General features: G+C 30.1%; 1 protein-coding gene across 4 annotated transcripts; it reads left to right on the top strand.

The window, feature by feature from the left end:
- Positions 1-376: 376 nt before the first annotated feature.
- On the top strand, positions 377-15696 carry LOC145962028 (uncharacterized). 4 transcript variants are annotated; one of them, XM_083082772.1, is made up of 8 exons: positions 377-962; positions 3023-3307; positions 8491-8618; positions 9226-9732; positions 10056-10573; positions 11415-11952; positions 12376-12828; positions 13476-15696. In XM_083082772.1, exons 1-8 carry the CDS (start codon positions 839-841, stop codon positions 13653-13655), a joined length of 2733 nt encoding a protein of 910 aa, XP_082938898.1. In that variant the 5' UTR covers positions 377-838; the 3' UTR covers positions 13656-15696. The 4 variants fall into 4 exon arrangements, with proteins under 4 accessions (XP_082938898.1, XP_082938899.1, XP_082938900.1 ...); XM_083082773.1 differs by having other exon boundaries at positions 378-962; positions 3032-3307; XM_083082774.1 differs by lacking the exons at positions 377-962; positions 3023-3307 and adding an exon at positions 6383-6485.
- The last annotated feature ends 78 nt before the right edge of the window (positions 15697-15774 follow it).

Here is a 15774-nt window from a genome sequence, read left to right as displayed (position 1 = left end):
TAAATAAAAATGTATTTTATAAATATTTATAAATATATATAAATTATTATATAATTATTATATATTTATAATTATTATATAATTATTATATATTCGATTAATAATATTATTAATCGAATATATAATATATATTCGAATTTTTTTGCGTAATCCTATATTAATAACAAGATCAAATTAACGAATAAATAGATGAATAAATAAGTAAAAGATTGAAAGTAAATTTCAACAAATAAATAAAATTTCTTACCTAAAATTTCTTACGCCGATCGATATGGCGCATTCGAATGTCCCGCCATGTTGAATTTTTCTGACGCGACGCAGTCATGCCAACGCACGGAAGCAAAATATACATTAACGCGTGTGTTGCGTCATATTGTGCACCGTGTCCTAGAGTCAGTGTTGCGAATCTCGTTTTCAAAGCCGAGAGCCCGCGCACATGTCGCATCGCGAGATCAAAGCATCGGCCCGACGAGTGACAGTTACGGAAGTGCGCGCTACGCGAGCGATCTCGTCCAGGGCGCGATGTGCACGATTAACGGCCACGATTGCCGCGGCATTCGCGACTGCGTCATTATCATCGCGCTCGTCGTAGCCGTGCCGTTGTTGTGATGATTCCGTGCGCGTTCACGCGAACTCGGTGGGTCAAGATAGGGAAAATAGTGAACCGACCGCGCACTTTTAAGGTTATCCTCGCTCGTGGCGGTTTCCCAGCGCGTACAACGCGGATGCATCCGTAGCCTACGTTCGTAGTCCTGTCCGTGCATCCTCTGGTGCAAGTGCGCGCGTCCCATGCCCGTCCTCCGCGCTTTACGTCCACGTTTTCCGTGCTGCGTGTTATATGAATTATGAGGACGGAATGCCCGCAGGCGGTAACAGTCGTTTCCGCGGTTACCCAGCGCGGATGTCCGAACGCCAGCAGCTCGCGCTACTTTTGCAAATGACATCTCAGGAAATGGTGTCAGGTAAGGAATATAGATGAATGAGAGCGAGAAGGGAAGGGAGCAGGGTTGTGCGCGAGTGAGGATAGATTTCAAAATTACGGTTATACGAATTGTTTACGTATCGTCTACGTCATGTTTATTTACGTGGACTTTTTTCACGTAAACGTGTAAACTATTGCAAATTAAACGTCAATTTAAAGCGCAAGAAAACAATATGTAATATATGTAATATAATATATATTTGTTTTCTTTTATTATAGTATGAAATTATAATATTATATATATGAGTCCAGTTTTTTAAATCTTTTGTTGATTTTTTCGCGCGACGTCATAAAATATCAAAATCCTATCGTTGTGTTTAAGCCATGCATGACGTAAACAAAATATCCTTGATAAGCTATATTTCATGAATGATTCAATGTTGATATAAATGACATGTTAAGCAGGGTTTATATAGTTTACGCGTAACGTAGAAAGTATTTACGAGCAAGTGTCCAACCCTGAAAGAGAGAAAACAAACGTTGAAGCTACGCTATTGACACGCGAAAATTCCACGGAAAAAACGTACAAGTCACTTTGTGTAAATTTTACAGTAGAGCATTCTTAAAATTTGCGTATTTTTTAAGTGAAGTTTTGATAATATTATCTTGTTCCACTAATCTCGATTATAATAACAACTCACCTGGCATGTAATTTTATTATTAATAACTATATATTTTATAAGAAAATGCTGCGCAAATTAATTCAAGAAAAAAATATATTTTTTTTCTTGTTATTAATATTGGATTATGCAAAAAAATTCGAATAATATATGTATTATATTATTCGAATATATATTATTATATATTCGATTAATAATATTTATATAATTAATATAATTAATATATTTTTTTTTACATATTATTTTTATTAAAAGAAAAATATATTTTTTATAAATATTTATAAATATATATAAATTATTATATAATTGTTATATATTCGAATAATATTATTTGAATTTTTTTGCGTAATCCTATATTAATAATCCTGCACTAATAACAAGATAAAATTAATTAGACAGCGCACTTTTCGCGACAGAAACCTGCTGTGCGCGTGCGACACAGCATCGCGATTCGCGGAGGGGAGGGGAGGGGAGGGGAGGCGGAAAAAGGCAGTGTCTGCTGCCCGAATCGAGCGTCATCGTGCACCGCACGAGCAACATGGCCATCAGTTTGCGAGAGGCCGCGTTCGCGTGCGTATCGAAACCGCGACGCGTTTCATGTCACGGACTTATCCCGAATCGGCGCGTCGTCAAATGTCGCCGTACGTGCTTTAACCCGCGTTGAATTTTCCCCCGCGTCGCATGGCGATTTTCTCGTTAGTTTTCGCAAGAGTCAAGAGGAAGATTCGATTCGCCGTAACGTCGATGACATACGGCCACTAGCGAGGCCGGGGGTAGGGGAAAGGGGTAGCCTTTAGGGGGGAGGGGGGGAAGAGTGATTGTGACATCGATCGAATGCGCGTGGAACGAAGGAGCCGTATCACTGGCCCCGAATTTTTGATATATACATTATATACATTTATCGACACGACGATCTATCATCATCGAATATCGCGATATTTCCACGGTGTTCGTGTCATCCGATCGACTTCCGCCAATTAAATCGTCAATTGATTAGCCGTAAGACTCCTCCGGAAAATGACAGATCGAAGCGCACACGTGGAACCCGTGCAATTCCACAGACGGGATTGATGGCTGCGATGATAGCGCAAAGTGATTCAACCTTCGGAGCTATGGATTCGCACTGAGAACAAGCCTCTTCGTCGAATTGTCGAGGAGAAAATCGTTGAAGTTGTCAGAAATCGATATTTGCTCCACATTTATATCGCGTCGATGCCGTTAAGCGAATCGATCAACGAGAAACGGTGTCCTAACCTTACGCCGATACGCCATTGTGCCACGTTAAAGGGCACCCGATAGATCCGCCATATCGTAAGCGCTCGTAAACGTCAACGACGCTCGGCTATTCCGTGGGAGAGACCCCCTCCCCGGAGAAACTCGCTACGCGGAGGCCCTTTTTCGAATTCATTCATAGGAACAGACGTTGCAGGCACCGCTGGTTTACCCGACAAGAGTGCAACGACTACTCTCGACAAACCGTGCTCTCCTTCCGAGACGAACACACCAGGGGCAACAACAGCGACAGCAGCAGCAGCGCCGTCGAGCGAACAAGAGGAGCAGCAACCGCTCTCTTATCAATACCACACGCAGTACCAACAGCAACAGCAGCAACGCGCAGCCGGAAATACCGCAGCCGCTGCATCGCACGTTGCTGACGATAGTGGAGCCTCCTGTGAGATGCGGAGGACACCACCACAAAATAAAGGTAAAAAAAATTTCTCCTTTTTCCAATAACTAGAGATTTCTTCGCTTTATTCGTACTGTCTGCATAAGAGAAAGGAAATTTTTAGAACAAAATGAAAGGAGAATATACAAATAAAATATACAAATAGCGATTAACACAGACCTTTGTTCTGGAGCTTTTTCCTTTTCTTCATATCTTTGCAAAAATGACAAAAGTTCCTGTATAATCTTGTTGTTAACATGATTATAGATACGAGTAAAGTTATAAAGATAAGGGATTAAGGCTGGCAAAATCAAGAGAGTAAGAGAGATAATAATAAAGAAAGATATAAAATATCAATAAATAAAAATAAATTTTATTCTCTCTCTCTCTCTCTCTCTCTCTCTCTCTCTCTCTCTCTCTCTCTCTCTATATATATATATATATATATATATATATATATATATATATATATATATATATATATATATATATATATATATATATATATATATATGTATGTATGTATGTATGTATGTATGTATGTATGTATGTATGTATGTATGTATGTATGTATATGTACATATGTATATATTTTAACATCTCAATTTTAATGTTTTAATGCTTAATATTTTTATGCAGTAAATATGTGGAATTTATCTCATTAGAGCATTAGTTACCTATTATGGGTTGTTTATAACTGATGTTAAAATTATTTTATGTAATATACATTAACATTTAAAATTCTATCAAGTCAGTTTACAAAATATAATTTCCTAATTAAGAAACTCAATAATGTTTCTTTCTTAATTAAGAAAACTAAGTAATATTTTTACCAAATACATAATCTCACTAATATTTAAATTTACATGTATATATATTAAAGCATATGTGACAAATGAAAATCATAAATATTTATGTAAACTAACTGTGGGAAAATTATACAGGTTATAAAATTTAAATTTTTCTTAATTATTATATTTTTTATTATTCATTCAACATTAAAATTATTTTATTAAATAAAATGCATGATTATGTATTTTATTTAAGTATTTGTATATATGTTAATATAATTGTATAGAACAAATAAGATATGTTCTCTAATGAAAAGTCTCAATATAATTTAAATAGTTCAATAGAGTTAATATAATTCACAAGAAAAACATATATGCGTTTATATTGCAAAAATTATATAATTAAAGATCTAATTTATCCAATGATAGATCTTATCTAATTCTAAACATAATATAATGTTCGAAAATAAGTAAATGTTGAATTAATAAATTTATTTCAATATTTGTTAATAAATTAATCAATGTTGAAATTAATTTATTAATTCAATTAATTATTTATTTATTTTAAATATTATATATTGAACAGGATGTTCAATGATAATAAAATTAAGATTTTATGTATAATTCCAAGTTTAATATACTAAAACTAAGAAAAACTTAAAACTAAAATTTAAGAAAATTTTGTCTACAAGTATTTCTTTGAATATTGTTCCTTATTTGATTTTTTTTCTATATAGAATTAAATTCAATAATGTTTATTAATTTCAAAAAAATGACTCCAACAATTATTATTATTATATTATTTTATAACACTTGACCTAAGACCACAGATCAGCAATTTAACTCCACAAATAAAAACGTTGATTACCAAACAATGACTTGAGCATACATATATCATAAAAACTACACGTGTAAAAAAGTGAGTGACTATTAGAGACAAAAAGATAATTTTAAATTCGTCCACACATGTTATGTAATAATAGAATTTTTTTTATTGTATACGGACAAAAATTGTCCAAGAAAAAGACAATATATAATTATATATGAACTTTTATTATATATATATGAACTTTTTTTCTCAAGTGTGTATTAACAAAAATTTATATTAAAAAGTATAAAATATATCCCGATCATTTTTAACAATGTGTTAAACCTTGACATTCGGGATATCGAAAGAGTTTGTTCGGATCTATTAACTAGTTTTATCAATAGAATCGCAATTAATTAACGATATTACTTAGATATTACTGGAAATATTTGGCATTGATATGTCTTCTTAATATTACATACATATTTATATATAAAAATATTAATATGTTGTTGTGATATGTCAACCGATATTCTGTATCAAAAAATCGATATACGAAATATTTGATTATATTTTATGCTACTTGAATATCGCAGTATCCTCTTTTCTCTGATATTAATAAAAATAATAGGATTAATACATTCTACATTTAGTAAGAGTATACGAACAATCGATGTACAAATCGATAATAATAGCATACGATACAGAAACGAGCGATGATTAATTAAAGATATTGCAGTACACATATATATTATATTAGAAGGCGCATAAGTAAGAATTTCATCCACTGACCTCGAGAAAGATTGTTGCTAGGAGGCGATGCTGTTTCTACTTCTACATTGGAGAGATAAAGAAATAGATGTTTAAAGAGACAGAACATATTATAGAGATAGAAACTGCATCATCCGTTAGAGACCGATTTAGAGACTATTTTTACAATGATTCTCCTTCCAGGGTATGTTATATTTTAAATGAATATTTTAATATGAAACATTAGCACTCTAATATCTTTGTTAATAAACATTTTAATATCTCTGTTCTCAATACACATAGAGCAATAATATATTTTTTTAAATTCTGTGATTGAGAGGCCTAAGCTATTGATTAAATATACTAAGAATTCGATTGAATCGTTGACCAGGATTTGATAATCTGAGGTATTCTTTTTCTGGGCGCTCCCATAATAATTACGAAAAAGGAAACAACCAGTACGATTATTCTCGACAACAAATCGACCATGGCTTGGTATATATCTTAGATTTACTTATTTCACAATCATCGTGTGTCGCTGTTACGTTAGCCTCGATACTTAAATTGAAGGTAAAGTTTGGAGAAGCCTACTTTCTAGCCTTAAGTGGCGAGGACAAGAAGAAATGAGATAATACAAAGATGCAAATAGCATGTAAGAAGAAGAGTGGCATTGGATAAGAAGAGAAGGAAAACACACGAATCGAGGAAGGAGGAAGGATGGGTAGAGGAGGAAGAATCAGGGAGAGGGAGAATGCTGACTGGCAAGTACGTGGGACCCGTTTGGTTGCGTCCATCGACACCAGTAGGGTGATCGTACCTCCAGAAGAGGTCTAAACTCAACGATAGTGAAATAACACGTCTTGCATTGGCAAGTACCTAACGATCGTCTTATCGCGTATCGTCGCGAAATCTGCGCTACGATCGAGTATTGATTCATCGATTTAAGCTGTTTTATGCGATATCGATCATCTTTTGACACTCAGTCACGTGTATGTTTTCGGAGCTCAATGTAAATGAATATTATGTGACTTAGAGTGATACTCGCACGAATATGGACGAGCAATTATGTGAAAAGTGAATATAAATTTGCTCACGAATCATATAAGATAATAATGAGATAATAATTAGATAAATGATCCAGATTGCGGATAGGATTTACAATCTTCATCAATGATTAAAAGTGCTGTTTTAGTGAGTTCTGTAATGGTTATGCACGTACATATACACTTATACATATAAATAATATTAATTTTATATACACACTTAAATAATTAATAATTTAATTTTATACCACACACACACACATACACACATATGTGTATAATATTAATTTTATATACATATATAAATTATTCAATATTCAAAATTTAAAAAAAATCGTGTTTTATTGTTCCAAAATTGTTTATTTTATATTTTTTATTTTATATATATTTTACATTTTGTTACAAAAAAATTAATCATATTAAAATAATTGTTATGTCTATTTAATTAAAACATGACAATAAGACATTTTTTCGTGATTGTAGTATTCAAAATAATCTCGGCACTATTCCAGGAATTAATTGTACACGTGTTAGACGCAGCAGCGCAATTTGACGCCTTTAGCATAAGAAACTTATCCGTGACATATATTTCCTCTGGACGGTATCTTTAATAGCTTTAGCTTAAATGATATGTTAATTGTGATATTCTCATGTCGTTAATATTGTAAGAGAAAGTAGCATAGCTTTTTACAAAGAGATATCTCATTCAACTTTAATTCTTATTATAACGCATCTTATCATTTCGCTGATTAATGATTTATATAACGATGCTATGTACTTTTAGCGATATATATATTTATTTTGCTGCTATCGGTAAAAACTATATTGATAAATAAACTCGATTACTTTGATTTTGATAATGACTTGTTAACTATGTTAATGCTCTTAGACAATCTCACAATCGCTGCATTAATATAAAAGACTATATTTATTCAGTAATAATTAGTATCACACACATAAAAATATTCTGTAATTTATTATATAAAGTTTCATAAAGATTTGAACAATACGGTTATTATCACATCATTATTGTTTCATAAATAATAGAAAAATCTGCATTTGAAACAAGAAATATAAAATATAATATAAGACATTTTAGGTAAATTTTATATTATTTTATTATGTTTACATTATTTTTCGGCCTATGAATTACTATGTAATTATAATTAATTTTAGTAAAACTTAGAAAACTTGCACGTAGAGTTCTTGCAAATAAAATAATAAATTTTAAGAAAGATGATAATTTAAAAAAGCAATATTATAATATATAATTTAGAGAAGATAAATTATTAAACTTTTGATATATATTTCTTATGTAATATAATAAAAATAGTATTGCTACAATCTTCAAATCCTGTGCTGAGAACTTGGATATTGTTGATTGATATTTTATTTATAATATGTGGATTTTTAAATTAATTATTTTTAAAGCTGCAAACATATGGAAATTATCATAATTTCAATTATATCGTATTTTTGGTATATAACATTTTATTCATACATTTATATTCTAAATTCACATAAAACATATTGATGACAAATACTGATTAGGTATTTTCCAAATGTTAGATTCTCAGTTTTCTCAAGAAACTTATTTTCTGAGGCTGAATCAACAGTTCTTTGTTGGATAATTGTAACTATAGAATATTTTCCTCTTTCTTTTTTTCTATTCTCTTTTCCCTTTTTCTCACATCTATGTCTCTCTTTTTCTCGTAATTCTTTTTTATATAACATTGTGAAAATGTTATGTTTGTATTATTTTTGCGAAAATTTGTTTTATGATATATAATTATTATTTTCTTGATAATTAATATTTTGTTCTTTTTGCAGTCGATAGATCGGGAACTGGGCAGTCTGGAAGCTCGCCGAGGGTGACGCTTCGACTTAACCAGGTGCGAGGAGCGAGGGATGAAAAGAAAGGGGCATCAAATTCCCGTCAGGGCATCATGAGCACACAGGTATATATACTAACGATTGTATAAATTGATTGATATTGTGATGGATAGTATAAAAAAAATTAATTTCAAGAAAGATAATACAATCTTGCAATATTCATATTAATCGTTAATTATTGTCTAATATTTAATCAGCACATTCATTGATATTTTTTTGCATAATAAATAAATATATATATATATTAGAAGTGTTGTTGAAACGATGAAATTTTATATAGCTTCAGCTATTAATTAAATAGAAGAGCTGTTTAAAAGTATAAAATATTATTGACTTCATATAATTTTTTAAACCGTAGCTTTTGTGCCTACTCTTTAATATTATTAATTCTCTAATATAAGAATAGTAAATAATTAAATGTCTAAATACTTTTTTCTAGAATTATCTTTAAAAATACAAATATACATCAAATTATATTTTTTATGTAATATAAAATAAATGTTGTATTAAGCCAATTTTAATCTGCAGTTTATTTATCAGCGTCTTAATATTAAAAATTTATAAAAGAAATATTCGTTAAAAAATAACAGATTTAACAATCATAATTTTTAAATTTTATTTGTATATTAATTTCTGTTTTTAATAAAAAAATTTTATTAATAAATAATACAGGGTCAAAGCTCCATGGAGACTTCGGCGAAGACACCAGCCAATACATCGTCAACAAGCGCAAATGCAGTTTCAGGTACTAGCACATCCGGCAATGCATCATCTACTGATAGCGGTGACATATACGAGTTTAAGAGCTCGAAAGAACCGACACCGGTGAGAGGCGCAAGCTCATCTCCGAATCCTAATCCAGACAAAGATAAGGATGGTGGCGGTAAATCTTCAAATGGCCAGAATAACCACAGTGGTGATAATAATGCATCCACTGCCAGTGGTTCATCGATATCTGCAAATGAAGCAATAACGACGCCATTGACTTCCGATGAAGTCTCGACTGCTTCAATGTCGCCATCATCGAAGCGTACCTTCGAGGGCGATAATGCGGAAGAGCAAGATGAGGAAAATCGTCGGAAGAAACGGAAAGATTCCGAGAACGTGAAAGAGACCGCGAAGAATAACACATTAGGAAGGCAAAATATCAATAGGAATGCTGTTGGTGCTGGAGAAAAGGTAATTGGTATTATTTGATCGCATACTTTTTATGGCGATATATATATATATATATATATATATATATATATATATATATATATATATATCAAATTATATTATATCTAAATTATATCTAATATATATATATATATATATATATATATATATATATTATATATATCTAATATATATATATATATTAGATATATCATTTATATACATATCATATATATTATGGCGATATATATATATATATATATATATATATATATATATATATCGCCATAATATATATATGTATATAAATGATAATTATATAATAATATATAATTTATTTACAGTGTGTTAAATCAGGTAAACAAGGATCTGGAGTGACGTCCGGTAAAGGAAGTCAAAATACGAGTTCTATTAATGCAGATAGAAAGAGTCCTAGTACTTCTTCAATGGCCAGTAGCCCAAAACCTTCGAATACTTCTAATTCGACGAATGTGAAAACTAGTATCCCAGCACTTGAATCTGATGGCGAAGAAGATCGATCAAAGTGTTCCGATTCTAATATTGCTCCTAAAGTACCGCCTCTAAAGATAGTTATTCCACAAAGTACGGCATCGGAACAAGAGCAAGGCAATAGAAATGGTAAAAATATTGCAAATAGAAGTCATCCATTACCCTATGTAGTTCCTAGCTCGAACAGCAACGATTCAACTGAAAAAGACCAAAATCAGTCAGCTAGTGGAACAACTAGTCCTACAGAAAGTGGCACTAATACAAAAGGGGAAGATAAGAAGGACTTTGCTACAACTTTACATGGAGAGGAAAGATCAACACATCATCAAAGAGTATTAAGAAGTTCACATAGGTAGGAATATTGCTAATTTATATATTTTGTTAAATATACAAGGAAGCGCTTTTATATATATATATATATATATATATATATATATATATATATATATATGTATGTATGTATGTATGTATGTATGTATGTATTTATATAAAAATACGCGCGCGCACACACACACATGTCTATATTATCTTCTATTCTATATCTTATCTTATCTATCTTATATATCTTATGTTATATTATCTTTTGTATATATTATCTTCTTTTCGCGAAATATTTTGTGTAAATAATTAATGGAAGACATACATTCCAAATAATTCGTTAAAACATTATATTGTTTAATTGTTATATTTTTTAAAGAATACAAGATAAATCAACACATTGATTTTGATTTTACTTATAATAATTAGATGTTAAACTTGATAAAAATTTGACTATCAAAAAAATAAAATAAGTGCAATGTGCATAGTTACTAGACATAGATCATTGTAATATGCTATTTTTTAATTGTATAAAATAAAATATTTTATTGTAATTTTAAATATAATTATAATTTGTTATAAATATATTTATAATTTATTTGTAAATTTATTTATATTATTAAATTTATCAGTATAAATTTAATAGTATAAATAAATACTAAATTCTCCTATATTAAATGTTAAATTTTCATATATTTTTCTTAATAAAATAACTTATATCTTTTTATTTATGCAACTTTGATGGTTTAAATATTATGAAACAAATTATATTGACTGGAACAAAATAGATATGTATGTAATCAATACATAACAAAATAGAAAGTTATAATTGGTTATTTAGTTATAAACAATTCTCACAAATCATATTATTGCAGAACTGGAAATGGTAGTAATGGTTCCACAGCGTCAAAAGAAGCCGCACCTTCGTCAGGTAATGGAAATTATTCCAATTCGTCGCCATTACCAATTAATACTTCCATGGATCGTTCGAATAATTCCTCACCGCAACAAAGACATCATTCACCAACACCTGAAATGATTGGATCCGATGTTAATAAAGCTACTTCGTCGGAATCGACAAATGCAGGGACTGTCTCGAAATCTAATACAACCGTGGAGAAGTTGGATAAAAATATGGATGGTACAGGAAAAAATCAAAAAGATAATAGTACAGAAAATTTGGAGAATATCTCGGTAACTACCTCCTCTACGATGTCTAATGCCGGTACACCGGCACCAACTGTAGAACTTCATCCTAGAAAGAGAAAAATGAAACCTAACAAAGAAGCACAACAAGCGGCTACAGCTGCTGCCAGCGAAGCAGCTGAAGCAATTAATACGGGACCAGAAATTCATCCACATGATCAACCAATTACTAATTGTTATCAATTATACCTTAATATTAGAAAGCAGGTAAAAAATTGCTTAAATTTTTAATGTAAACTTTTATCGAGCTCATTTAATATTTTTATCTTATTATGTTTTTCTTAAAGTTACCTATAATTATTTATATTTATATTGGCTTAAAAAATACTTCCATATTCTTTATATCATTACTTCTTATTCTTAACTAACTAAACTTTTGTAAATTTATTTATATCTTTTTATTGCTTTTTTATTACTTCTGCACATTTGTCACTTGCCTATACATACATAAAATGAAAATATTCACATATGATTTATCTTTCATTCACTTCTTCATTTGATTGCACATAGATTTTCATTCCAAATATATGTATTAGAATGTGAATAGCTAAAAAAAGAAAAAATGAAAAAATTGCTCCTGATATGTAAAAAATTATAGAGCAGTACATAAATTTTTAATATTTATTACAGATTGAAAGAAGACGAAAGAGCTTATTTCCTGTTCAACCAAAACCTCCTCAGGGTTTTAAGGATTATTTGATGAATCGCTGTACATATGTATTAGCTAGTAATGCAAAAGAGCCAAATGTTAACCCACCAGCTGGTTTGCATGGAGCTATGAAAGATTTATACATTGAACAAGAAAAAGAGCGATATCGTCTTAGAATGCAACATGTGGTTGAAAAAGAGAAATTAGTTTTGTCAGTGGAACAGGAAATCCTTAGAGTTCACGGTAGAGCAGCTAGAGCGCTTGCTAATCAGTCTCTTCCCTTTTCTGTTTGTACAATTCTTAAAGACGAAGAAGTTTATAATGTCATCACTCCTGAACAGGAAGAAAAAGATAGAAATGCAAGGAGTAGATACAATGGTAGATTATTCTTAAGCTGGCTTCAAGATGTAGATGACAAATGGGAAAAAATTAAGGTAAAGAATGAAATATCCTGATGGAAATAGTTTACAGAAATTATAATGAAATCACATATATTTTGAAATAGTAATGAATTACATATCAATAAATTGATCCCTTTTCATTGCGATTTCACTAAAACTAACTTCTGAATCCTCTAATAAAATTTTTTAACAAAAATTAAATTAATAAAATCAAATTTTCCACTTTTAATTTCAGTAGCTATGCAATTTTTATATCTGTCCATGATAGAAACTTGAATATAAGATAAATATAAGATAAATATCCCCATAAAATAAGCACAACTCGGATAGCATGGACTTCAGGAGCCCTCTCGAGTCTACTTCGCCACATATATTCACTCCTTTTAATTCCATCCTTTCCTCTCTCTTCCCTCTCATCTCTCTTAGATGGTTTGAACAATCTGGTTTTACTCTTTCTCTTCTAATCATATTTCACTAACCACACATTATCATTATATCTTAATTCTTTGCTTCTCTCCAAAAATCCCTTTCTTTATTTCCAAGCCTTATCACATTCCAGAAGGCCATTTTATATTTCCTTTTGCCTTCTATCTTTTGCCGCCCCGAAACAGAAATCAAATTTTAGTATATGTACTTTATTTTTGCTTTTATTTTTGTTTGTAATCAATAGTTAATTTTAGGAAGGTATGTTGCTGAGACATCATAATGAAGCAGAATCATTACATGCTGTTCAACAAATGCATTGGGAATGGAAATTGAAAGAAGTAGGGCTCTGTGAATCCAAAGTGACTCCTCAAATAGAAGATGTTCATGTTCCAATGGTACATGTTTCAGACGATTTCGATTTGTTACCAGCTTAGTGTACAATATCCATACAATTTAAACTGGTATTTGAGCTATTCAACATTTTTCATGTCTTTGAAACAACTTCAAAGATAATTTTAATCTGTGATCTCTATTAATGTATGCACTGTAAACTAATTTTCATAATGACACAACAGAAATGCGAACACATATGTAATTCTACAATATTGTGATTGAAACAAATTCCTTCAAAAGATGGGTAAATTAATAAATCATTGCACTTAAATCAAGATTTTTATTTTAAACAGAAAGAAGGATTAAAAGAGGCTAAAATTGGAATTAGTAAGGTTTTTTTAAATAGACATATAGCTTTATATTTGCAGTTTAACTTTTGACAATATCAGTGAGATTAGACTACACTATGCCAAAAATTTAGAAGAATACTCTTTCATTTTATATAGTTGAGACAATTAAAATAGAATAACATCAATTTACTTGTATGGAAAAAAAATATTCATGTGCCTTGAATTTTTCATTAAATTAGGAGTAGTCAAAATATTAATAAATTTGTAGTGATCATATATATTATCTTTGACGATGCGGCTTTGCTACGTATGTTTTTAAAGGTCAGCTATGAAGACTGAAAATCTGAGACTATACAATAGCTATAAATTATGAAATATCATTATTTAAATATCATTTTTATTTTACAATTAAAAGAGAGAATTGTATTATAATTGTGTGATATTTATAATCAGCATAGTGTGCATAGATTACATGTGTATAAATTTTTTTTTAAAAGAGATTAAAATAATTCGCTAATTGGTAAACGACGTATAGCTGGCCGCAGATCAAAGTGCACTTGATTAAAAACTCATTTTATTTATTACAAGAGCTAAATTATAAAATCCAATTTTATATCACACTTCTATGTAAGAAAAATATCAAAAAAGTTTCAAAATCAGAAAATCTAATTTTTCTGAAAATAAAAAAATGTTAAATATGTTATTAGATCTGTAATAATGTGCAACTAATTAAATACAAATCATTCGAAGATTCCTGTAGTTTTATATTAATTGCTTGACGAAAAGAAATAATTACAATATCTTTTATCATTCATCTCTTGCACAGTGTATGTAAATGTAGCATTTGTGCAGGTTGTACAAATCAATATACTATACATATAGAATTGTAATCGCTGGAAGCTAATGTTAAATAAGAACCAATGATGTGTCTCTCTCTTTTTATTGCGCCAATTTTACATGAAGCATCAATAACGATCAGTCGAAGTGTGTTATTCTATTTAGTTCGAAGAGCTTTTAAGTCTCTTGTAATAGAAAGCAGTACAACAAGTCTAGCAAATGCTCATTTTTTATAAATATATTTGTATATGCTCATTTATGCATATATATGAATTGTAACTAAAAATTATGTGTTTTAATATTGATTTATAATGATAAATATGAATAGATGAATATAACAGAATGAAGAATATGTATTCAAACATTGATAAAGTACAGGTGCCCATTAGACTTGAAAACTAGTATTGCTTTCTCAGTTATCGCGTCATAATAGGCCAGTGTGACATGTGTGACTTTGGTATGATATAAAAAAGATAAATAAAATTGTATAATTTGAATGTGTTTTCAAAAAAGATACTTGTTAAATTTTTTTTACTAAAAGCATATGTAAAATATAAGCCGCTTGATAACTAAGCTGATAAGTTTTTTTTTTAATATTAGTACTTTAACAGAAATTATTAGTGTACTATTTTTAATGTACTATTATTAGTATAATGGCAATATTAAGAAATTGCTGTTATTATGATGGAGTTAATAAGCAGTCTGCAAGATCTAATCATTTAGCTGATAGAGATTGCAAGCAACTGAAGATACGATTATTATTTTTTTTTATGATAAATTGAACAACTGACAACCATGCTTGGCTGTTACCAGAACTCTGCTAACATAATATGTAGAGCACATTTTTTGATACATCTAGCAGATTTAGCTATTTGAAAACAAGATGTCTCAAAAATTACTGTACAATACTTTAATCATGTATTCTGAAGATAGAATAAAAGAACCTAATACGATATATATTATCGAAATATATTATCAATAATTTTTTAATCATGAGTAATCAAAGTTCAATGATATTGCCTAAAACTCGCAT

The sequence above is a fragment of the Camponotus vicinus genome, unplaced genomic scaffold (assembly GCF_025532165.1).
Source record: "Camponotus vicinus isolate PSW18456_S1 unplaced genomic scaffold, iyCamVici1.0 SCAF_11, whole genome shotgun sequence".
NCBI classification, from domain to species: Eukaryota; Metazoa; Arthropoda; class Insecta; order Hymenoptera; family Formicidae; genus Camponotus; species Camponotus vicinus.
This window is presented reverse-complemented; position numbering and strand designations above follow the sequence as displayed.